Genomic DNA, 24,910 nt, shown 5'->3' with positions numbered 1-24,910 from the left:
TATATAGGTGAAAAGAATATACCTAAAATCTTAATTCTTCATTTTTTATACGGTATATGTTGGCGGACGAGCATATGGGCCACCTGATGGTAAGTGGTCACCACTGCCCATAGATAATGGCGCTGTAAGAAATATTAACCATTCCTTACATTTCTAATACGTCACCAACCTTGGGAACTGAGATGTTATTTCCCTTGTGCTTGTAGTTACACTGGCTCACTCACCTTTCAAACCAGTACAAATAAATACTGAGTACTGTTACTTGACGGTAAAATATCTGATCAATGGGTGGTACCTACCCAGATAATCTTGCACAAAGCCCTACCCCCAAGTAAGCACATAAATTTGTTAGCACACTTTTTATATTAAGCAAATGTTTCTTCAAATATGTATTAATTGATGAACTACTGACTTCCTTGATAGTTATTATCGGAAGACTAAGCCAGTGATAGCTTTTTAATTTAATTTTTTTTATGAAAAGACCAACCCGCATTGGAGCAGCGTGGTGGAATATGCTCCATACCTTCTCCTCAACGGGAGAGGAGGCCTTAGCCCAGCAGTGGGAAATTTACAGGCTGATTATGTTATGTTATGAAAAGACAATTCAAAAAGCTTTGCTTGGTACTCAACCTTAATTATGTTTCGTAAGGTTCTATAATAAAATTAATCCATTAATTTTATTTCAGGTCGCCCCAAATATCATAGAATTCGTCAAATCACCAGTCAATATTATCGACTTTATAGCCACATTAAGTTTTTACATGGACGTCGTGGTCGAGCTGACGGTTGTCAAAAGAAATTTGGACAAAGCTGACATCTTAGAATTCATCTCGATCATCAAGATCCTCAGGCTGTTTAAGCTTACGAGGCATAGTCCCGGCTTGAAGATCCTTGTACATACATTCAAGGCGTCAGCGAAAGAGCTGACCTTGTTGGTGTTTTTTCTCGTCCTCGGCATCGTTATATTTGCCAGCCTCGTGTACTATGCTGAGAAATCACAGGTGAGCAATATTTATTTAAATTGAATATCCGCCCTTTATCCGGAAAACCGAGAACCCAATATTTCGATAAGTGCGCTCATGTAAATTATTGTATTAATTTAAATAATAATACCTATGTTGTCGCTTTACACACCGCTGTCTGTTCCTATGTATGCTTAAATCATTAAAATTACACAACGGATTTCGATGCGATTTTATTAATAGATAGATTGATTCGAGACGAAGGTTTATATGTATAATACATGCACAATATAGTAGATAAACACTAAACATTTTAGAGGTTTCTGAAGTGATTTCGTAAATAAACACATTTTTTGCGTTTACATTGCAAACTCTGGCTGAACCCTACGAGATAGATTAGATTTAATTGCTGAATTTAATTGCAGATGCGATTTTAAGCAATACAGCATTAATCTTTATCCTTATAATTATTAATTACCTTCAATACATTGTGCATTTAATATAGATCAATATGGCCCTTTACAGCATGTAATTTAAATGAATATTTTCGAAGATATTACAGATTTAAAACGCAGGGACATAGCGTTTTGTATTGTCTAATGACTGAAAAACTCTGAATGTTGTAAGACATTCTGTAGTATATTTAGTATCAGCATTACACCCTTGCGAAGCTGGGCGGGTCGCTAGTACACATATATAATAAGTATTTATGACCCAGACATATTTGGAATTAAACGATATTTGGATTTTGATTTTTATGTAATTATACAAAAATGAAAATGAAAAAGAAATACAAAAAGGCATGTTAAACTATTAATATCATTATTTCATTAAGTACCTGGTGGTAAATGGTCACCTTATCCCACAGATAAAGGCACTGCAACATTAAAAGGTATATATGTATATAAAAGATCGCCAAGCAAAAAGAATCCTTTTGTCTTTAATCACTTGCTTCCTTTTTCTTAGGTACATAGTTGATTATAAATGCTGTCACAAAAATTTCGTAACGCTTAAGAAATGGCCATTAACATGATAAATAATAAAAGACCTGAAGCTTGTCGTATAAATTATTTGTAATTGTTAGGACACCCTGCGTTTGTCTAGGGAATAAATTATAATTATTATTACCGGTTTAATCTGGTTTAATATTATCAAGCATTGTAAGGCAATACAATTCTGATTTCAAAGGTTACTGATACATGATATATATGTTTAACAGTGAAAATAACGCTATACAAACAAATGAAAACATATATAATGTTGCTTGCTTCGGGAAAATGTTAGCTAGTTAAAAATACATTAATAAATATGGCATATTACTCGAAACGAGATTATATTAAAGATAAAAAACGTGGACTTAGTATTATCCTTTAATGGCGTACGTACGTGAGAGCCGAGATGGCCCAGTGGTTAGAACGCGTGCATCTTAACCGATGATTTCGGATTCAAACCCAGGCAAGCACTACTGAATTTTCATGTGCTTAATTTGTGTTTATAATTCATCTCGTGCTCGGCGGTGAAGGAAAACATCGTAAGGAAACCTGCATGTGTCTAATTTCAACGAAATTCTGCCATATGTGTATCCCACCAACCCGCATCGGAGCAGCGTGGTGGAATATGCTCCAAACATTCTCCTCAAAGAGAGAGGAGGCCTTAGCCCAGCAGTGGGAAATTTACAGGCTGCTAATGTATGTATGTAATGTAATGACGTCCTCTGTAATTTAAATAGTGGATAAGAGTAACTACTGGGTTTCTTCTCGGTTCTTCTCGGTAGAATCTATTAGAGTTCCGAACCGGTAGTAACTCTACATATAATTCAACACCGTAACATTACGATTCAAAGGCGATTTTATGAGTCTTCTGGAATAAAGAATATTTTGATTTTATATATATATCATTCAATAGGTATTCATAAATCTGACATAATTATTTGGAATACATTGCCAAGAATCTCGAGGAATATAAAAAGTATCTTGTTTTTCAAACTTGATTCAAGTTTCTCTCGTGATGAAGAAAACATGTTTACACCTCAACTTATATTTAAGCAAAAAACAAAGTTAATCTTCATAATTTTTTCCCCACAAATTTGTAACCTTATAAACACTTTTATAGATTACAGCGCCATTGTCTATGTGTGATGGTGACCACTTGCTATCAGGTGGCCTATATGCTCGCCGCCAACCTATGACATAATATATATACATATATCATATAATTTTCCTTATTAACATACTGCACACGTGCGAAACCGGAGCGGGGTACTCATAAATTAAGCTGGGTTAGTTTTCTAAACAAAAGAAACCTAAAAAGGAATCATATAAAATAATATACAAATACAAATATTAATTAACATGTAATACTAAAATTATCTTATATGTACGAAAGAAATGGTCCAGTGGATAGAATACTGGCAAGGTCTTAATCGAAGATCACGGGATCAAATACGATTGCTCTCTCATTTGCTTACTTTTCTTTTGTAGTTAAGCATCTCGTTATTGACGACATTCAAAAATAATCCTTGTCAGATAGATCTCTGCTTATCCAATTATATACCCGTCCTTCTCCGCTTTTTTAGTATAAGTAAGCGGTCGGACAAATGGGCCACCTGATAGTCATTGTTCACCACTACCTATAGACGCTTATTGCGCTGGTAACTAAGATGTCATGTTCCTGTCTCACTTTTCCTTCAAACCGGAATACAAAAAAACAATATATGGATTTTTTGCAGTAGAATATGTCATGAACGCGTAATACCCAAACGGGTTTGCAAAAGGCTACCATCAAGTAAGCTTAGCAGTGAGATATCTTATATATGTTAGATTATAATCTACCTCGTAAAATTGTAAACTTTCGAAAGATTGTGAACCGAAATTAAATTCAAATTATAGAAACTCTATCCTTACCGAAATATTATGAACTATCGAAATTGTATATGTTTTATTGTTAGTTGAATAACCGTTCACAATCCTTCGACAGTTTACAATTGCGCGAGATAGATTATAATCTAACGGTATTTAAAATTTTACGGTGATATATGCACATATTTCTTTAACGTTTACTTTGTATACAAATAGTCATTCCGTTTTGATTACTAGAAATCATTTAAAATACAAATTCCAATCGTAAATCGGTATTGATTGGAGTGTAAATCCATTTAGCGTGTTGATCTGCAATCGTGATACAATAAAGCACATTTAGCGAGTATTCAGTCGCTTCATTCATTGCAAGTTCAGTACGAGATGTGATTCGAATACATCTCAATTTTATCTCGCATTTGAGCTTAATTTTGAATGAAATATTATACAATATGGTTTTAGAAATTTGATTGATAAAAGATAAATCTGTTTAATTTAATTTTTTTATATATTATGAACAAATTCTCAATTCCTGGCCGTTATAAAATTTAACTGTTTCAAAAGTCATAAATCTTTATTCAATATAGAAGTGTTTACACTTGCTTATTGATAGTCAAAAATCTACCACTTTTTTACTATTTCATTTAAATATTTTGCAACAGAAAAACACAAAATCTCGTTTTGACCCTTCTTGTCTTCTGTAGCTTTATTTAGGAGTTTGGAGGAGCTGGGCGAACAAAGGTGTGGAGACCCGAGACCCTTTATAATTTTTTTTTTAATGGAACCGTTTTTTAGATTGCCTTTTTTCAATAATAATTTAATGCGGAAAATAAAAATATATTACAATAAGAATATAAATACTAAATTATATTATTTACTCGTCAGAATTCGGAATAATCGTTTTTTTTTTAGAAATCCCTTTGTGGCCTTTCGTACTGAGTAAAACCTTCCCTGAAATTAGCCACTAGACCAACATGATACGTTAAAAAACTGTGCTTAAAATTAGCTAACTAAAGAGGTTGTATTATAAGTACAAGAAATTTCACTTAAAAAAGAGTCATAATTGGACAAAATTTGCTTTGCAAAATGTTACATTAGATAATTTTGACCTTTAAAATCGAACCTTCTACCAAACCATTTTAATCCTATTTTCTTTTCTACAAGAAATTATCTTAGCTTAAAATGCAGTCACTATGCCTTCATTAAACTCTGGCGGTTACACGTGGTTATTACACAGACAACATTAAAAAATATTCTACATACATATCCTTTAAGAAACAACCACAATATTTTCATAACAATATTTTATTCAAAGCCAACGATCCTTTCATATTTATTACGAGTGTATGTAAATGATAAATTGTTTTAGCAGTTTTCTTTTGTTAGACTGAAAATAATTCATTCTTAAATATTCTATATAAATCGGACTCGGAGGGATGTCGAAATTAATTCGATTTCGGAACAAAAGTTTTCGAGAGATATGACACTTCGCGTATCATTTATACCCTTGGATTTTTTTATATGCGTAATTTTGTATAATTCATCTGGTGCTCTGCGGTGAAGGAAATTGCTCGTCGGTTAAAATTCTGTCTCATCTGTATCCAGAAACCAGCATTGGAAAGAAAGAGAGGAACAATTTATTTTTATTTACTTCCCACGTAGTACAGAACTCAACGAGAATTGAAAATAATTTGTAAATTTGACACACAATGTTGTTTGGCCAAAGGAGCTCAGTATAGCTGAGTTGAAACACAACACTAGTTCACAGCTGATGATAACATCCCATAGCTTCTAACATAAGTCCTACTATTGGGCTTTAACTAAATAAGACGAAATTGCGAGAAAATTGATACAACTTCGGTAAAACAATGGTTGATACATTTATACCCGTAACGACGACGTGACGTTACAAATATTACCCCGAGGCTTATAAGCGCAGGTTGTATAATATAATTAAGGTCAAAGGTCGATGAAAGGCAAGTCATTGTATAATAATATATAAGAACTTTTTGTATTTAAAGAGTAAACAGATGTTTTTGTGCTTATCTAAAGTTTCCTTTAATTATGATGAATTAAAAAAATAACAATGTATTTGTTTTAAGGAATACTTTAGATTTTGACTTGCTACACATCCCGGCTTCGAGCGTATACAATAACGGTATATATACAACTATTAGACTAAAGACATAAAATATAAAAAAAAAAAAATTAAAAATTGTAATTTTAGACTAAAGACATAAACATTAAAAATGTTTTTATGAAAGTTGTAATTCTCGGCTTTCCTCTATTCTAATATGCATGTATTAAACGAATATACATTTCTCTGGAATCGTTCTGTTTATTGATAAGAGACGCATTAAAATCAGTTACGTTGTTTGAAAAATCCAAGCGTACAGGCGGTGGTAAACGATTTTCTATTATACTATGAAGAAATTACTAGTTTGACTTTGCATAGAACATTAGCATTAGCAGCCTGTAAATTTCCCACTGCTGGGCTAAAGGCCTCCTCTCCCTTTGAGGAGAAGGTTTGGAGCATATTCCACCACGCTGCTCCAATGCGGGTTGGCGGAATACACATGTGGCAGAATTTCGTTGAAATTAGACACATGCAGGTTTCCTCACGATGTTTTCCTTCACCGCCGAGCACGAGATGAATTATAAACACAAATTAAGCACATGAAAATTCAGTGGTGCCTGCCTGGGTTTGAACCCGAAATCATCGGTTAAGATGCACGCGTTCTAACCACTGGGCCATCTCGGCTCTTATATCTATAGGCTTGCATAGAACAACGGTGTAAAAAGAAACTCCTTAAACGTAAGCGAAGTGACATTAGTGACGTATATTTAATCTTATTTTAGTGTTGACAGTGTTCGCCCAAAAAGAGCCTGCTCTCCGTTGGCAAAGTCACCTCATAATATATACAGCCTATATACAGCTTATACCCCACCGAATATTGAAAACTGAATGTTATAAGATTTACACCAATCAAATTACCTATTAAGTCATTAAAATACAAAACCAACCTCTTTATAATAAATGAATACGATTTATACAAAAAGATGCACATACAAATATTTTGGAACAAAATGCACGAATAAAAAAACATATATTCTAAAATATAAAGTAAAAATGCTTCGACGTCAATGCTATTTTTAGAGCATAAAAAAACTCGTCAACGTGTTTTGGTAGAGACAGGGATGATAGTTCTGGTGTTATTTTTGTTCGTGCTAAACTTTCACAAAAACCGCTACGATATTTTAAAGCTTATTCTAAGGGTACGATATAAATAGTAGGTACGTGTTGCTATTCTCAATTCAAAAGAATGTCTCGTTCGAGCCTATTTTAGATGAGAAGTACGTGTCGGATTATGTAGAGCCAATCACTGCTCTTCTGGCTGTGAGTGTAGTTATTCGTCTACAGAGTGTTTAATTGCGTCAAACTGCATATGGAAACTAGTACTGCATACAACTTCTTAACTCCTCGTTCATTTATTTAATCTTTTTAAACAACATCGAGTACTATTATGTATAAAATATTATGTAAAAATATAGTAAATAATAATGAAAAAAAAAATTGTTATGTAAATGATTAATATTATATTCAAAATTAAATAAGATATTGCATAAGTTTGTGCAAGTCAGGGTAGATATCCGCTCATCATATAGTGGTTCGAACGCGTGTGTTAGATTTTTTACAGAGCCTTAATACATTATGTCAGGATATTTTAAGATAATTTCCATTTCTTTATTACTTTATTATACTTTAAGGTTTTAAGACAATAAAATATTATATATGAAACACAAATATTTATTTAACCATTATAATATCTGTAGTAATCGTAATATTGTATCAATTAACATTTACATTAGCACCAATTACCTTAATACTAACTTTGTATCTTGATAATTGCAAAAAACACAATTCATATATTCATCAATAATTTAACAAGCAATAACAATTATATTATATCACAAAATTATATCGTACCTTAAATGTTAACACCTTGCTGTTCCAGGAAGAGTAAAGAGTAAATTAAATGTTCTGTACCGAGCTTCCATCACTTATATAAGCCTCACTACAAATCACGTGACTCACAATAATGAACAGAAGTCAACGTACCTTATTTAATATCAATGCTATCAATACAATTCAAAAATAACTTAAATTAAATTATTATTATTACAGAATTGATTAAAACATACAATACATAGTGTAAGCCTTGTTTGTAATCGTCTAATTATTTATTTATTTCTTACTTAATCTGACACGTGCATCTGCACGTGTCTGTAATGAGATCGTTATTGTTTTAAACATTGTTGTTTATAAGTAATTAATTTACATAAAAGTTAATAGACGCCTCTAAATACAGCAGTAAGTGCAGTTTTAATTTGTAGTTGAGATTGTTTCTATAATAAGATTAGTTACAGCAACGAAGAGGAATTCCATGATTATACTAACGATTCCTTATTAAGACTTAGTATTTATTAATGAGCCGAGATGGCCCAGTGGTTAGAACCCGTGCATCTTAACCGATGATTTCGGGTTCAAACCCAGGCATATCCACTGCATTTACATGTGCTTAATTTGTGCTTATAATTCATCTCGTGCTCGGCGGTGAAGGAAAACATTGTGAGGAAACCTGCATGTGTCTAATTTCAACGAAATTCTGCCATATGTGTATTCCATCAACCCGCATTGGAGCAGCGTAGTGGAATATGCTCCGAACCTTCTCCTCAAAGGGAGAGGAGGCCTTAGCCCAGCAATGGGAAATTTACAGGCTGCTAATATAATGTAATGTAAATATATTGTACCGCCAAGCAGCAAAACCTATTGTTGTCTGGTTTGAAGCTAGTCTATATAAGCTGGTCTATAGCTAAAGGATCAAAGGACATTTTATCTCAGTTCCCACGGTTGGGTGCGCATTGGTGATGTAAGGAATGTCTTTTTTATGGCGCTAATATCCCTTGGCGATGGTTAACACTTACCATCAGATGGTCCGTTTGACCGTCCGCCTAAATAAGCCAGATTTTTTAAGATATTTATTTATATTTTATATTATTTATTAATAAAGTTTAAATTTGTGCAAGTATAATAAAAAAGAGGTTTACGTCGTTATAAATTAAATCGTGCGTGTGTGTGTATATTTTTGCTTTGATTTTTATTACAGATAGTGTGAGGAAAATTTCCGCAAATTGTCGTGCATCATGATGTACTTGAGCTGTCTAACTGTATATCCTCCAGTCGAGTCACGTGTCCGTCGTATTACTATAAAATTGGGGCAATAAACAGTTCACATATGTTAACGCACACAAACACATAAAAATAAACACTATAATCTCTCCTTCTCAGCTGTTCGCTATGGTATTGGCCGCTGTGCCTGAATACTACTGCGACTTCATCACAAATGGTGGTTTTGTTATATAGCAGATACAGCGAGCATTGAAACGGTTTTATATTTTAATAATTTATTAATAAAGAATATTATTTGACATAAATATATTTTATACTCTAGACCACATAGGAATAATGTAGCTTTCTACAACAAAAAAAATAATTGAATTCGATCATTAATTCTGAACATTAACATACAAACAAACCTCTTGATAAAATTAGTGTAGAAAACTGTTTTATACGTTAATGCCGATTTTCTCAAACAAACATATAACTCTTTCGAAAGTTGAGTTAGTTAGCTTAGGCGTAATGCCGTGCAAGAAACCCTTTTTTTTGCTGGAAAATCGCATTACGCGTTTCCCCCACGTGGAAGTGGGACTCGCCTGGGCTCAGGACGCTGAGTGCGCCCCGGTACATACCGGCCCCGGAATACTCACTAAAAAACTCGTCGGCGGGCGCCACGGGATCGTTTTCGCATGCTACTATTACGCCCTGACGGTCGGCCCGCCTATGCAGGCCTCCAACTCCTAAGGGGGATTCCCAGGGTACTGAGAAGCCCCTAGTCCTTGTGGCCGGGCAAGAAACCCCAAGTAGTGTTATCAAAATTTGTAACATCTCCGCTGCTTGTATAAATAAAACCGTTCGTGAAGAATATTAAATGTAAAATTATTCCGAAGTTCTTTAAGCCTCATTCTTGAGCCCAATTGTGAGTTGCTTAATAATAAAGAACTTCTTGGAGTACGTTTAAGGTTTATTTTCAATCGAAGTGCTTCAACAATTTAAAACCTCTTGCTTTGTAAATGGTAAATGATTTTGAGGTAAATAGTTATTGTATTGGGTAGATTAAGTTTTAAAATAAAATCCACGAATAAAGTTTATAATTTTAGTTCTAATAACGTCGAACATTAAGGTTTAAATTTGGGTCTCTTGTTTTTATCACATTTATGATAATCATCGTTGTCTGCTTTTTTAATTTAATTATTTTCAGACAAAAGTATTAGAACTAAACGTTCGTAACATATTAAGTGTTTATTAAAATAAGATATTTCTAAGTCTAAAGTTTCTTTAAAAATCATACTATAATAAGAGCATACTTACTACCTACCTAGCTAGGCTACCTATATTGAACGGTCATTTTATGAACTTGGTTACATTTATAATGTAAAATTATATTTTATTCGTAGGATAATCCGGATAATCAATTCAAGTCAATCCCACTGGGGCTGTGGTGGGCGATCGTCACGATGACAACTGTGGGCTACGGTGACATGGCGCCCAAAACTTATCTGGGCATGTTCGTTGGAGCACTCTGTGCTCTCGCCGGCGTGCTCACGATAGCGCTTCCTGTGCCTGTCATAGTGTCCAACTTCTCCATGTTCTACTCACATACTCAGGTAAGTGTAGACTTAGCGCAAAAATATAGTAATTTAATAAGTGTTTCGTATATTTACGAACTATAGTTTTAAGTGTAATTAAAATTTTAAATAATATGTTCCGTTAATTTATATACAAAAGTGAGGTAACAGATATTAAGAAAAATTCATTCTCAAATTCATTCTTGTTGAAGCACTTCCAACAATCGCTATGAGTTTTATATCCACTCAACAGGAGATGCAAGAAACTAATTACTACGGCAAAAATTTAGAATCTTTGAACAGTTATTCTTACAATAATAAATAATACATATTTACATCGTTTTGAATTACTTTTGGGACAACTTTAACGACAATTCTAAAATTAATTATAATTAAAAAATTTGATGTTTAATACGAACCATTTACATTTAGACTACAGGACTTTGTAATTCCACTTAATCAGCGAAACTTGCTATCTAATGACAGATAGCTACTTTTTGAAGGAAATTAACATTATTAAAAATAAATAAATTACAAAACAAAAACATTATCCAAAACCACCGTCTTATTAATTGAAAAACGTTGAAAATTATTTTTGTCCTTATAATATCAAATAAATTATCATTGAGGTAGCGAAGGAAAACTTCGTGTGGAAACCTGCATGTGTTTTATTTCAATACAATTCTGTCACATGGTGAAATAGGCTTTAGCCCAGCAGTTTTTCATTCACAGACTACAATCACTAATACATTAACTTGAACGAATACATCTATTTCACTGGACAATTAACACTTGATTTGTATACATGTTAGGTTTAGTTCGTATACAACGCAAAGTTTATTGCGCGTGAAATTGATACTATCGTATAAGCCCACAGCTTAATCAACAATACAGAATACGTGTACCTATTTCGTAAAACAACTGCAGCAATCGACGCCGCGTCGTTATTACCTTTGTAATTGTTCATTATTATTAATAGTATAACGTTAATGACTCAATTATTCACATGAGGAGCAAAAGCGGACCAATATTCAATGCATTCATGATGTTTCTGATTGCAACTGTGACTAATTCATTTTCTTTTGGGTGCTACTAATAAACCTTTTTAACTACTCAATTACGTGCTAAACTTGTGGGAGTTTAAGTGTGTAAAGAATCCCATACATGAAATAACGGGGTACCTTTTGAAGATTGGTAATAGCCATAGGCGTCTTGAACCTGCGACTTTAATATCAAAAGGCGGCAGTTTAACTGTTGCGATATTCAAGCTTGATTAGTTCCTACAAGCTATCGGTCGATACTGTGCAATCTCTGATATCATTTCTGATTAGCGGTCAAACACTACACGAAAAATCCGAATTATTAAATACACTTTACAATCAGTTTTGGTAACAAGTAATCCTGGCTCTGAAACACGACGTGAGAAAGAGATTCTTTTTTTTATATAATAAGGCTTTGTGTAAACCCGTCTGAGTAGTTACCATCTACTCATCGTATATTGTACCACCAAACAGAAAACTAAGTATCGTGGTGTTCCGGTTTGAAGTGAGTGAGCTAGAACAAGTGAGGGACATAACATCAACAGCTCTCAAAGCTGGGAGCGTATTGCCGATGTAAAAAATGGTTAATATTTCTGAGAGCACCAATGTCTATGGATGGCGGTTACCACTTACAATTAGTACTTTTTAAAGGTAAGTGGCGCAGCGACGATATAAGGGATGGTTAAATATATATTACAGAGCCAATGTTTTTTTTTTATGTTATAGGTGGCAAACGAGCAGGAGGCTCACCTGATGGAAAGTGACTACCATCGCCCATGGACATTTGCAACACCGGGGGGCTTGCAGATGCGTTGCCGGCCTTTAAGAAAGGAGCACGCTCTTTTCTTGAAGGTTCCCAAGTCGTATCGGTTCGGAAAAACCGAAAGCGAAAACTGGTTCCATAAAGTGGTTGTACGAGGCAGAAAATGTCTTAAAACTCGCGCTGTTGAGGATTTTCAGACATCTAGTTGGTGCGGGTGAAGCTTAGAATTTTTGAATTGACGAGATGTTCGAAGGTGTAATACAGCAGCCGGGATTAATCCAAACTATTCCTCGGAACACTCCCCGTGAAAAATTCGGTAGAAGATGCAGAAAAATGTATTTGCGTGCACAAACCATTAATCAAAAGTCAAAAATCTTTATGCAATATAGAAGTGTTTACACTTGCTTATTGATTGTCAAAAACCGGTTCGGAATTTAGCACCTCGGACCTGAGAAGAACCGGCGAAAGAAACTCAGCGGGATATATTAGGTGGTCTATTTGTAAGAATGCCTAATTAAAATAAAAAAATCAACGCTATGTCAATCTGGAATATATGATTTAAATTCAATATATTGAAGACATTCCTGTTGAATGATTAATTAAATATAAATATTCCCAGAAATAATATCGATTTGTAGATTACTTGTACTCATTACGAAAGATTTTTTGTTCAGAATTTTTAATTTTACTTTTCGGAGTGCATTGTAAATATTTTTCTTGCACTTTTTCGAAGTAATACTGGGATCTAGAACGGCCATTGTTTCTGATATTTTCGGAAGACTGACTCGAGTTTAGGGTTGATTTAACCTGGTTTTAATTCAAGTAAAAATTAATTTTAGGCTACAATTTTTTCTAATATTATAAAAACGAAAGTGATTCTGGTCCTTTTAATACTTGTAATGTCGTTACACCATTGTCAAGTTTAGTATTTGTTTGACAATGCTTATGAAGTAAAATCTATTACCTATTTCGTATGACAAATTTCTAGTTTTGTAAACTGTGTTTACAATACTAGAAACTAAAACTACCCGTTTGGAAATTAGATTCTACTGAGAAGAACCAGCAAGTAATTACTCTTTTCCATAATTTAATAACAGAGTATGTCTGTAAAGTACAATTAAATTTCCATATATCCTATCTAGAAATCAATAAATTATCATTTTACATTACATTAACAGCCTGTAAATTTCCCACTGCTGGGCTAAGGCCTCCTCTCCCTTTGAGGAGAAGTTTTTGAGCATATTCCATCACGCTGCTCCAATACGGGTTAGTGAAATACACATGTGACAGAATTTCGTTGAAATTAGACACATGCAGGTTTCCTCACCATGTATTCCTTCACCGCCGAGCACGAGATGAATTATAAACATAAATTAAGCACATGAAAATTCAATGGTGCTTGCCTGGGTTTGAACCCGAAATCATCGGTTAAGATGCCCGGATTCTAACCACTGGGCCATCTCGGCTCATCAATAAATACTAAGTCTTAATAAGGAATCGTTAGTATAATCATGGAATTCCTCTTCGTTGCTGTAACTAATCTTAGTATAGAAACAATCTCAACTACAAATTAAAACTGCACTTACTGCTGTATTTAGAGGCGTCTATTAACTTTTATGTAAATTAATTACTTATAAACAACAATGTTTAAAACAATAACGATCCCATTCAGGCTGGTAATATCAACGAGGTTCTAAGTATCTCAAAATCTGACTGGAGCTTAAAAGCTTCAATGAGGTTGTTATTGTTTCGAAAATCGTTTTGTAAATAGTTATTGGCATGAATATTAATTGACATATTTGTGTACTGCTATTAGACATGTTCGACTGATACATTGCGTTACGTAATATAAGTGATATATACATATACATTTTTTATGTTATGTGGTCACCGCCCATAGACAATGGCGCTGTAAGAAATATTTACCATTATTTACATCGCCAATGCGCCACCGACATTGGGAACTGAGATGTTATGTCCCTTGTGCTTGTAGTTGTAGTTACACTGGCTCACTCACCCTTCAAGCTGGAACACAACACAGCCATTGTCAATGGGCGGTGGTGATCACTTACAGGTGGCCATTTGCACGTCCGCCTACCGTTACCATAAAAAAATAAGTGTATTGGGCATGTACATTATTTTGTCGTGTATATGTAATTCACAATACAAAGGATGTATTTGGCATTCACACGTAAATTATCCGATGTTTATGGATTTATTATTCGTGAATAATTAACAGCATCGGTGAGAGAATGCTACGCTGACGTGTGCCTTTGATATTACATCAAACACATCAGAACGGTGTGAGTTCTAACAAAGGATCGTTTGTTACTGTGGAGGTTCTGCATAAGATATATTCTTCGAAACTGACCGTTGTTTTAGATACAATTCTTGTATTTCAAGAATTATTATATTAAACTAGTAAAATGTGACTGTTTATTACAACTTTTATGGTTTTATTATGACGCGCTTACATATATATTTTTTATAACATAGGTAGACATTCGCCTACAAATGAGCCACCCGGTCCATAAACATTAGCGCTGTATGTTTTTTTTTTACTATTTCATTCGTAATCAATGCACCAGCAACCTTAGGAGCTTGTGTGTCATAATGAGTGGGTAGTACTTACCCAGACGGGCTTGTACAAAGGCCTACCACCAAGTAAATATAAAACAAGTGAATATATCAGTATCTTAAATATAATCTTTTTAATTTATAATATATTATATCGACGACCTCCGTGGTGGAGTAATGTGTACACCGGTTTTCATGGGCACGCTACTCTGAGGTCCCGGGTTCGTTTCCCAGCCGAGTCGATGTAGAAAAAGTTCATTAGTTCTCTATGTTGTCTTGGGTCTGGGTGTATGTTGTACCGTCGTTACTTCTGATTTTCCATAACACAAGTGCTTTAGCTACTTACATTGGGATCAGAGTGATGTATGTGATGTTGTCCAATATTTATTATTATTATTATTATTTATTATTATATTAAGAATAGCTTTTCCATTTGTCATATATGATTATAAAGAAAAATGTCATAAGCACATACATTGACAAAGGAACGAGTTTCCTTTGTTAGCTGAGAATGTATGCGTTTATGACATATCGTTCCATTTGATATATTAAGACACGAGAACCTTCGATTTTTCGATACATAAAATAATATACTTTATAGTCATTCATTCTTGATTAATATCTCAAATAAATATACGCAAAAGGAAACATTTTTTTTTTATTAACAAATTTACAATCAATACTTACTAATATTAGAGGAAAGAATCTATATATGTTACGCTTTCAAGGCTAAAATACGTCGAAGATAACGTTTGAAGGAACACAATAACGATATTAGGTTTGAAGCGAACTTGAACCGCATAGAAGGACATTGGCTACTTTTTATAACCAAAAACCTACGACCCCTAACACGGAAGCGAGGCCGCAGGTGAAAACTAGTATCATAATGTTACTAAATGGAAATATGGCCTACAACACCCTCTGTTTCTATTTTCAAATGTTTTAAAAACCTTTTAGTCACTTAAGAGTTATTTACATTAAGGCACTAATACTACTTTTACTTGGTGGTAGGGCTCTGTGCAAGCCCGTTTGGGTAGGTACCATCCACTCATCAGATATTCTACCGCCAAATAGCAGTACTCAGTATTGTCGTGGTCCGGTTTGAAGGGGGAGTGAGCCAGTGTAACTACAGGCATAATTTACATAACATCTTAGTTCCCGATGTTGGTGGTGCCTTGGTGATGTAATAAATGGTTAATATTTCTTACAGCGCCATTGTCTATGGGCGGTAGTGACCACTAACCGATATCACGAAAAAAAACTAATTTTATATACAATAAATTTGTCAACCAGTAGGAGCTATTATTATAAATGGTTCGACTGTAAGTGGAACTGTTTCAATTTCAAGAGTAATAATTGAGCACGAGAAATTGCAGCAACACTCTAAGGCAACATTCTTAAAATTGTTTTGATATTTATATATACATTTCTTTTTACTATATGTCCAGTTTGTCTGTATTTTATTACTCTGCAAAGTGACATTTAACAAATGTTTCATTTAATTTCAATTTAGATCAAAACAACACGTACATTAATTGTGGTCTCGATATAAATTTAACAGATATTGCTCATTTGATTGTATTTCACCTCAACTGAACCATCATTAATTATTTAACACCTGACCAAAACTACCCTGATCTTAACCACAATATATATGAAAAAAAATCAGCGAGACCAATTAAGTATCACGTTACAAAAGTGTTTGTAATTTGCATCTTTAACGTGCTGCACCCACGTTACATATACGTTACACGTAAGTAACTTGCACCTGATGTCAAGCGATTACCGCCGGTGGCTTGCCTTTGTGGAATATTTTAACTGCCCCTTGCTATGCATATTGTAATTTTTAAAAAACCGAATATCGACCTTGAATTTCAAACTTATCAGTATCGTACCAAAATAAGTTTCACATCTTATGTCGTCGTATTTACTACATGATATCATAGAAGTAAAACCTTTTCTCTTTAAAAAATACACAAACGTTATACCCAAAATTGACCTTGAAATTATACTCGCCTGTGCCTAAAAGTATGTCACACAAAAAAAAAAAAATATTAATTTAAGTCAATGTAACAATTTCTTCTTAACGTGACATAAGTTAAAAAAAATCCGACTCAAGTGGTTATATGTTGCTCACATAAGAAAACATTCTTCTTAAACTTCGCTTTGCAATTTTAGCCCAAAGAATATCATAGCCTAATTTTGTAAAATGCATCTTATGTTAGCTGATTATTGCGTACATGATGTTGATCATAAGTCTTAAGTTAAACTCATTGATATTGCTGCTAGCAATTTGTCGATAACTAGCAACTCGCCCCAGCTTCGCGCGAGCGCAATGCTGATACTAAATATACTACAGAATGTCTTACAATGTTCACCGTTTTTCAGTCATTAGACGATACAATACGCTACGTCCCTGCGTTTTAAATCTGTAATATCTTCGAAAATAATAATTTAAATTACATACTATAAATGTCCATATTGATCTATGTATATTAAATGCACAATGTATTTAATGTACTTAATTGGATAAGGATTAATGCTGTATTGTTTAAAATCGCTTCGAAAATAAGCCATTATTTCTCGTAAAAGCAAAGGATAAAAATGGTTATTGTGGATTATCCTTAAGAGATAGAAAAGTACCATCTCGGACTTTTTAAGGTATACAATACTGTAGTATTATTATTTTGATCTATCTCGTAGGATTCAGCCAATGTTTGTAATGTAAGCGCAAAAAATGTGTTTATTTACGACACCACTTAAGAAACCTATAAAATGATCAACCTTTCTCTTCTATATTGAGCATGTATTATACACATAAACCTTCCTCTTGAATTAATCTGTCTATTAAAAGAACACATCAAAATCCGTTGTGTAATTTTAAATATCTATGCACTAAACACAGGGACTGACATACTTCTTATACTACGTAATGAATAAAATAATATGATATAAATATTATAATATATACCCTATAATCACCACTGAATTTTCATGTGCTTAATTTGTGTTTATAATTCATCTCGTGTTCGGCGGTGAAGGAAAACATCGTGAGGAAACCTGCATGTGTCTAATTTCAACGAAATTCTGCCACATGTGTTTTCCACCAACCCGCATTGGAGCAGCGTGGTGGAATATGCTCCAAACCTTCTCCTCAAACGGATAGCAGGCCTTAGCCCAGCAGTGGGAAATTTACAGGCTGCTAATGTAATGTACCCTATAATAATATATGCACTCAGTAATAGTGTAGTTTTTTCCTGTGTTTTTTTTTAATCGGTTCTTTGACCCCGGGGGTTACCCCTACATACAAACAATGAAATATTACCTCCATAGTATTAGTATAGATGAGTTCATTGTATACCGTTCGGTAAATAATTTATCATTGTATAACAAAACCGTACTTTTTACAATTCTATCTATTTTCCTACAAAACTGTACTTAATATCGTCATTATTTAGAGGAAGCAGCTTGTTAGTTGATCTCAGAACCTTCTAGTGAGGAGCGTTGACTTTCGATCCAATCTACTTCTCGTTTTCAGAAACCCTATCTAGTACAGAAAAAAGCCGTGATGGCCCAGTGGTTAGAACACGTGCATCTTAACCGATGATTTCGGGTTCAAACCCAGGTGGCAACCACTGAATTTTCATGTGCTTAATTTGTGTTTATAATTCATCTCGTGCTCGGCGGTGAAGGAAAACATCGTGAGGAAACCTGCATGTGTCTAATTTCAACGAAATTCTGCCACATGTGTATTCCACCAACCCGCATTGGAGCAGCGTGGTGGAATATGCTCCATACCTTCTCCTCAAATGGAGACGAGGCCTTAGCCCAGCAGTGGGAAATTTACAGGCTGCTTATGTATGTTATCTAGTACTAAGAAAACATTAGTAATTGTATTTGAATTGTATGAAAATGATAATTACTTCCGTCGTCTTTTAATTTTGTCATTGTACAACTATATTTCAGTATAAAATCAAAATATACTTTATTCAAGTAGGCTTTTACAAGCACTTTTGAATCGTCATTTAACAAACTGTATTAAGTGAAGCTACCACTGGTTCGGAATGTAGATTCTACAGAGAAGAACCGGCAAGAAACTCAGTAGTTACTCTTTTTCAACATCTAAAAATACAGTCATGATAGTTAAATACAATTATATAATTATGTATGTTAAGTCTCCTGCCTGGAAGTCAACAAGCATTAACTCCACGCTTTTTTATAATCTACATATATATAATATTATACAATAACACAATTTATACAATGATTTTTGAATTTTCATTTGAATTATTATGTTCATTCATTGATTTTATTTGCTATTTTCGTTCTTTATTAAATCTAAAGTTTAATTAAAGTCGTAAGTTTTTACTAATTATATTACTTGTCCCCCGGCTAACCGATAAACGATTATAGCACAGGTATGTTTTATTCGGAGTAACTTACCTACGCGGGCTTTCACGAATCAATTAGTTTATGAGCAAAAGCGACGGCCATTATTTTTTATTGCTTTATTAAAAAAAAAATCCCAGTATAAAGGTAAGCCTTAACATACAATTTTCATTTGAAATTAAAAGCTCAATTCGTTTCCGATAACAGACAGCTTACGGATAGACGAGAAATGAAGTTTTATGAGGGTTTCGTTGAAGCGTTGAAAAAGTTTTAAAAGAAGAACGCATTTGTATAATGACACTGAGAATACTCGTTAACACGTCTGCCTGTATGTTCGCATATGTGAACAGCATTAGTGGTTCGTGGAGTACAAAGATTATAACAAAAAAAAAATGAAGCCAAAATAGGAATATTTTTTTGGCTATCGATTTTTAAAAGTCGAAATTAATGAGGATAAAGCGGATTTGTTTTGTATTATAACGAGACGAATAGGAAATTCGTGAGGGTTCGAATAAAGAAATAGATACTTAAGGATTACGTACAATATATTGGATATTTTAAGCGAAATTCCACGTTCAAGTAATCAAATTGAAATGATAATCAACTTCAAGAAAGAAGTAGGTTGTTTTTTTTGTAATATTTACTACCTCGGAAACTCTGTGATTTGTGAATCATTTTGAGAATATATTTTTTGGTTTGGTCCCATTTAAATTTGACGAAAAAATACTACACCTGAGGGTAAAAATACTGGATGACTTTTTAAAGAGTACGAACATTGTTTGTAATTTATTCCACAAAGTATTATTTGAAGTCGTTTATTCTTTCGTTAAAAAATTATATATTGTTGATCAGCAAAAAAAGAAAAGAGCGTGTAGTTTAGAATAAAATTCTGCAACATATATTCCGATTTGCAATGGAGTGTTTTGGTGGAATACGTTCCAAGACTGTTCCATAAAGGTTCTGTAAAATAAAACCACAATTCAATACCGTTTTAAAACGAGCAGTTTCATATTACATAACAACCCAACATTTAACGTAATAGCATGTGGAAAATGATTAACAACTACTACAATTGGTCAAATTAAGTTACGTTCATGTCATTTCATGGTCGGCTGCTCTTTTCCACGCGGGTCCGGTTTAATTGCCTGTAAACGAACTGTCGTCCATCGAAACCTTTTGTTTAACATGACACGAACAGATACTTTTGTTTTTGAATTATGGGAATTGTTAATTTTCGTTAAATTAATCACTCCGTTTTCGTTACTCGAAATTGTGTTTATTCTACATTTATTTTGTTATCAATGGTAATAAATATTACTGGTAATAATAGACAAATAAGGAGAAATTAAATAGGCGGCAATATTATAAAGTTTGCTTTAAAAAAATCTTAATTACCTTCTTAATCTTAATTTATTATATTTAAAAAAAAATTGTATGTATTATATAAAATAAATTCAATGTAATTTTTGCACTATTGGGGGAGAGCCTCCTTTCCTTCTTGAAATGGTTTTGGGAGCTAATTTCACCACGTTGCTTAATTCAAGTTTGCTGGATAAGTACGGAGCACATTTTCCACTCGACACGTGTCGGTTTTCTCACGATATTTTCCTTGACAGCAGAGCACGGGATAAGTTGTAAACACAAATTCAGAACATGATAATTTAGTTATCTTGTCTGGGTTTGAATGCAACTATATTATACGAACACATATTATGAGAACAAAGGGACTAATGACAATCAAAAACAGAACAAAACATATTAAATATGTCAAAAATTAAAAATGTATTAAGCACCAAATGCATTTCATCTAGGCAAATTCGACCTTATTCTCTTTAGAGATTAAGTACTTATTTTACGCTCTTCTAGCGTGGTAGAGACATGAAAATATGAATTGTTTTTTTTACGTTTTAATAACAGAATATTGTTAAAACAGTTTGAGAACAGTCACGTCATATTTGGCTTGAATTCTGTATGATGAGATGTTTTTACCAACACTTGCTACTTGACCCGTTCCAAGATTACGATGGATACAATATTTTTAGCTTGAGCGCCTTTTTACGAAATCACGAAACCACTCTAGAGTTTTCGAGCCTGCTTTTTTCTCGTGAGTAGTCTGCATGAAATACGTATACAACAAAAAAATATAATATTCTTATTACTTGAAACTTTAATCAGAATCTGGTCTTATTTAGGTACAATTCGTCTCTTAATCTACCAGTATACAACAATACTTAATGCGACGGAAATAACGTTTTAGTTTCTAAGGTTGGTAGCACATTGGCTATGGAAGGCATGATTAACACATCTTAACAGTGTCATATTTATTTTCCTGTGCTCTCATTGTAAAAAAAATACTAAAAGTAAAACCAAGCTCGTTCCTTGAATATGACGGAAAACAATAATTCTGCGGTCATTGTACATGCCTAGAATATTCCTCAAAATTGACCCGTTCCAAGATTACGATGGATACAATATTAATATGGATGGAGTAATTAGTATATATAGTACATAGCAGTATATTACACGACGCAGATATATAAATGCCAATGGACAATTTAATACCGTCTATTCATAACGATCATAGCCCATAATTCTCTCAAATGGATGAAAAATGAATTGGTTCGCACTTGTGTAGAATAACTTAAATTTTATATCTAAATTAAAAAAAAAAAAAACGAAAGTCGTTTTATTATTAACGAAAATGGTAGTAATGATATTAAAAATTGTATTGTATTAAAGTAATTGAGAACTAGCAGATCTGTCACTTGCTTTGTGTGTGTGTGTTAGTCGATGCCTACCATTTTAGAATCGATTTTATGAATTCTTATTGTAATTGTGTCCGATTCGGAGAGAACAACACAAACGATTGCTGTTTGATATTATAATTGTCATTTAAAATCCTGTCTGACCACCTAACTAATCGGGTGTGCATACATCTCCTAGTAATTAAAACCATTGCTGTCTGCCAGTATTTGAGTGATTCAATTAAAAATAAAAGTATACTTTATTCAAGTGCAAACACTTTTAAATTGTTATTTAACAAGATTTTATGCTATGCCACCTCCGGTTTATAATGTAAATTCTATCTTCAAGTACTTTCAAGTATTAACAAGAACTTCAGTACACATTTTCACCAATTAAATAACAAAGGTATATTATTCAACCGCTGAATTTTCGTCCAGTATCAATAATGTAACAATATAGTGCTATAAAATTAAAGAGAATTTTATCATTGGCCTATATCGTACTGACAACTTTAAATAAAAATATTCTGTTAAATATTGTCTATGTTCAATATCAATGACCTTGAGAACTTGGGTATCTTCGGAACTACACCCAGTGAAAAATGTCAATTAACTTCCATTATAAACAATTACTTATATATAAATATACATTATAATACAATAAATAAACACACAAAGTAAAATACTCCTATTTTGATATCAGATTAAAAGAAGATAAGTTTCTTTTCACAATTATATAATTTAATAAAATACATTTTTTTATACATACAATTAGTATAATTCAAAATACGACCACTTTATTTATACAAGATAAATTCTACTCAGCTAATATCTTTTAATTTCGTTCCATTCCTTAATTCTTATGGCGATCAATCTTAAAGAGAAGTTACGACTTGTAATTGACAAGACAAATCGTAAAATGTCACCTAACTTTAGAAATTATTGTAATTCTTGGTATTTCCTTTCATTTTAATAAATGAATAATCTTAATAATAATTAATTTAAGATAATTATCTGGTATTAAGCACATAATTTTACATAGTCTAGTTGTAGTAGTTAGTCGTATCTATAATTCATCTCGTGCTCGACATTGAAAGAAAACACCGTGAGGAAACGTTTATGGGTGAGATGAAATTCTGCCATGTGGAGGAATAAATTCCAAGCCATTGCCTCACGAGATGAGAAGGCTCTACATCAAAACCTGGCTGATACGTTACTGAAGACCTTATTACAATTTTTCGGTAAGTTCCATTGAAATATTATTAAAAATCTAGTAATGACTCTGTTAAAAACAAACGCTTCGATACAATTTCGCACATGTACAAACGACCTAATATAAATTACACACTTAAATATAACAATGATCTCTTAACAGTAATTTATATCCCATCCAAATCATAAATGTAAAAATGAGAGCCAATTCCAATATTATGATATATACCTTGGTTGTTGACTTCAACGACAAAAGAAGTGAGATCTAAAGGGATGCCAAGTTCAATGGTCCTTCCTGAAATTTATTTATAACTACATAAAACTATCATTTCTTCTTATAGTTTAGGATATATTGTAGCCTAAGGTCTGTCTTGGCTAGTTCTTGGATGTTTGAGATGCGTTTATGAAATTTGGAACACATGTATCTTGTGAGTCTCAATATATTAGCCACGTTTAATTTGACACGTTTATGTCAAATAGTCTTTGAGTTATGAGGTCAACAGTGGCTCCAAATGGTTCGTGTAATATTACACACGGTGCTGCTCGCCAGTTCTGTTACTTGAACTTGGCTGACACGCTACCGCGTTTCTAGATTGCTATTTTTACTATGTGTTCTAGAAATCGCTTTCCAGTAGGTGATTTATAGTCTGTTTGTCCGTACGTTATGCTGTCGTTTTAAAAATCAATCTATATAAGCCCGTGTCAAGCACTCGGACAGTTAATTGGCACAACCGCTTTGGCACGATATGTAACGGGATCAAGCGCTTTTATGTCGCTATTAAATCGTTCATCAATTTTGTATGATCAAAAACAAAATCGTAAATCAATAAATACAGTTGATATATTCTACGGTATTCTGAAACCGTGCTCATAAACATGTCAGTTTCGTTCAGATATCAGATAATAAATATATTTTTTACTCTTTTATTTTCATAGCCGTAAAATACTTTAAAGTTAAAATTAAAATAATGTAGTTACAGAACAGTCTTCAGGTTTAATGTTAAGCGATTATCTAAGTTCAACTTACGTTCGTATGCTATTCATCGAATAAAATACTTGGTTGGGTTTTAACTTGACAAATGAAATATTGTTTTTGTGCTATTTTTCTTGACTGTCTCGTAACATTATTCATGTTTTAATTTTGGCATTTTCTTTCCTCATTCTTTATACTTTTTCCTGTATAACAAACAACCAATTCACTTGAAATCGTACGTGTATGTCTTATTTTTTAAAACACATTATAAACTCTTACATAAGTATATATAGTAATTTCTTGAAAGGAATAAAGGTTACTTTAAAATAAATTACACAATTTCCAATTTTGATATTTTACAAATAGCATCGAGAATTCAAAATACTTTTTAATCCACACTACATTTAAAAACGATTGTGAACCATACGTTAAGATAGTAAGCTTATGACGACAGATCGTCTAGCGAAAGCCAGCTCAGTATAGCCGAGTTAAAACAAAAGCGGTTCTATCGCTAGAAAGTGAAAAATTATATATATAATCAAATAAATTAATTTATGTAAATACAATTTTGTTTTTCTTACTAATATTATGACAAAATTCGAAAGTTTGAATGCATAAATGTGTGTCACTTAATAACCCTGGAACTGC

The 24,910-nt window shown here is 33.1% G+C and overlaps 1 protein-coding gene across 1 annotated transcript in view; it reads left to right on the top strand.

The window, feature by feature from the left end:
- The window catches only part of LOC113394794 (potassium voltage-gated channel protein Shaw-like), a 262,752-nt gene that overhangs the window by 180,455 nt on the left and 57,387 nt on the right, over nucleotides 1–24,910 (top strand). The window contains exons 6-7 of the mRNA XM_026632216.2: nucleotides 687–1,001; nucleotides 10,394–10,603. Of these exons, the coding sequence (XP_026488001.1) occupies nucleotides 687–1,001; nucleotides 10,394–10,603 (525 nt within the window). The remainder of the gene's footprint in view (nucleotides 1–686; nucleotides 1,002–10,393; nucleotides 10,604–24,910) is intronic.

This window comes from Vanessa tameamea, chromosome 17, assembly GCF_037043105.1.
Source record: "Vanessa tameamea isolate UH-Manoa-2023 chromosome 17, ilVanTame1 primary haplotype, whole genome shotgun sequence".
NCBI lineage: Eukaryota > Metazoa > Arthropoda > Insecta > Lepidoptera > Nymphalidae > Vanessa > Vanessa tameamea.
The sequence above is the reverse complement of the archived record's forward strand: the minus strand, read 5'-3'. Positions and strand labels throughout refer to the sequence as shown.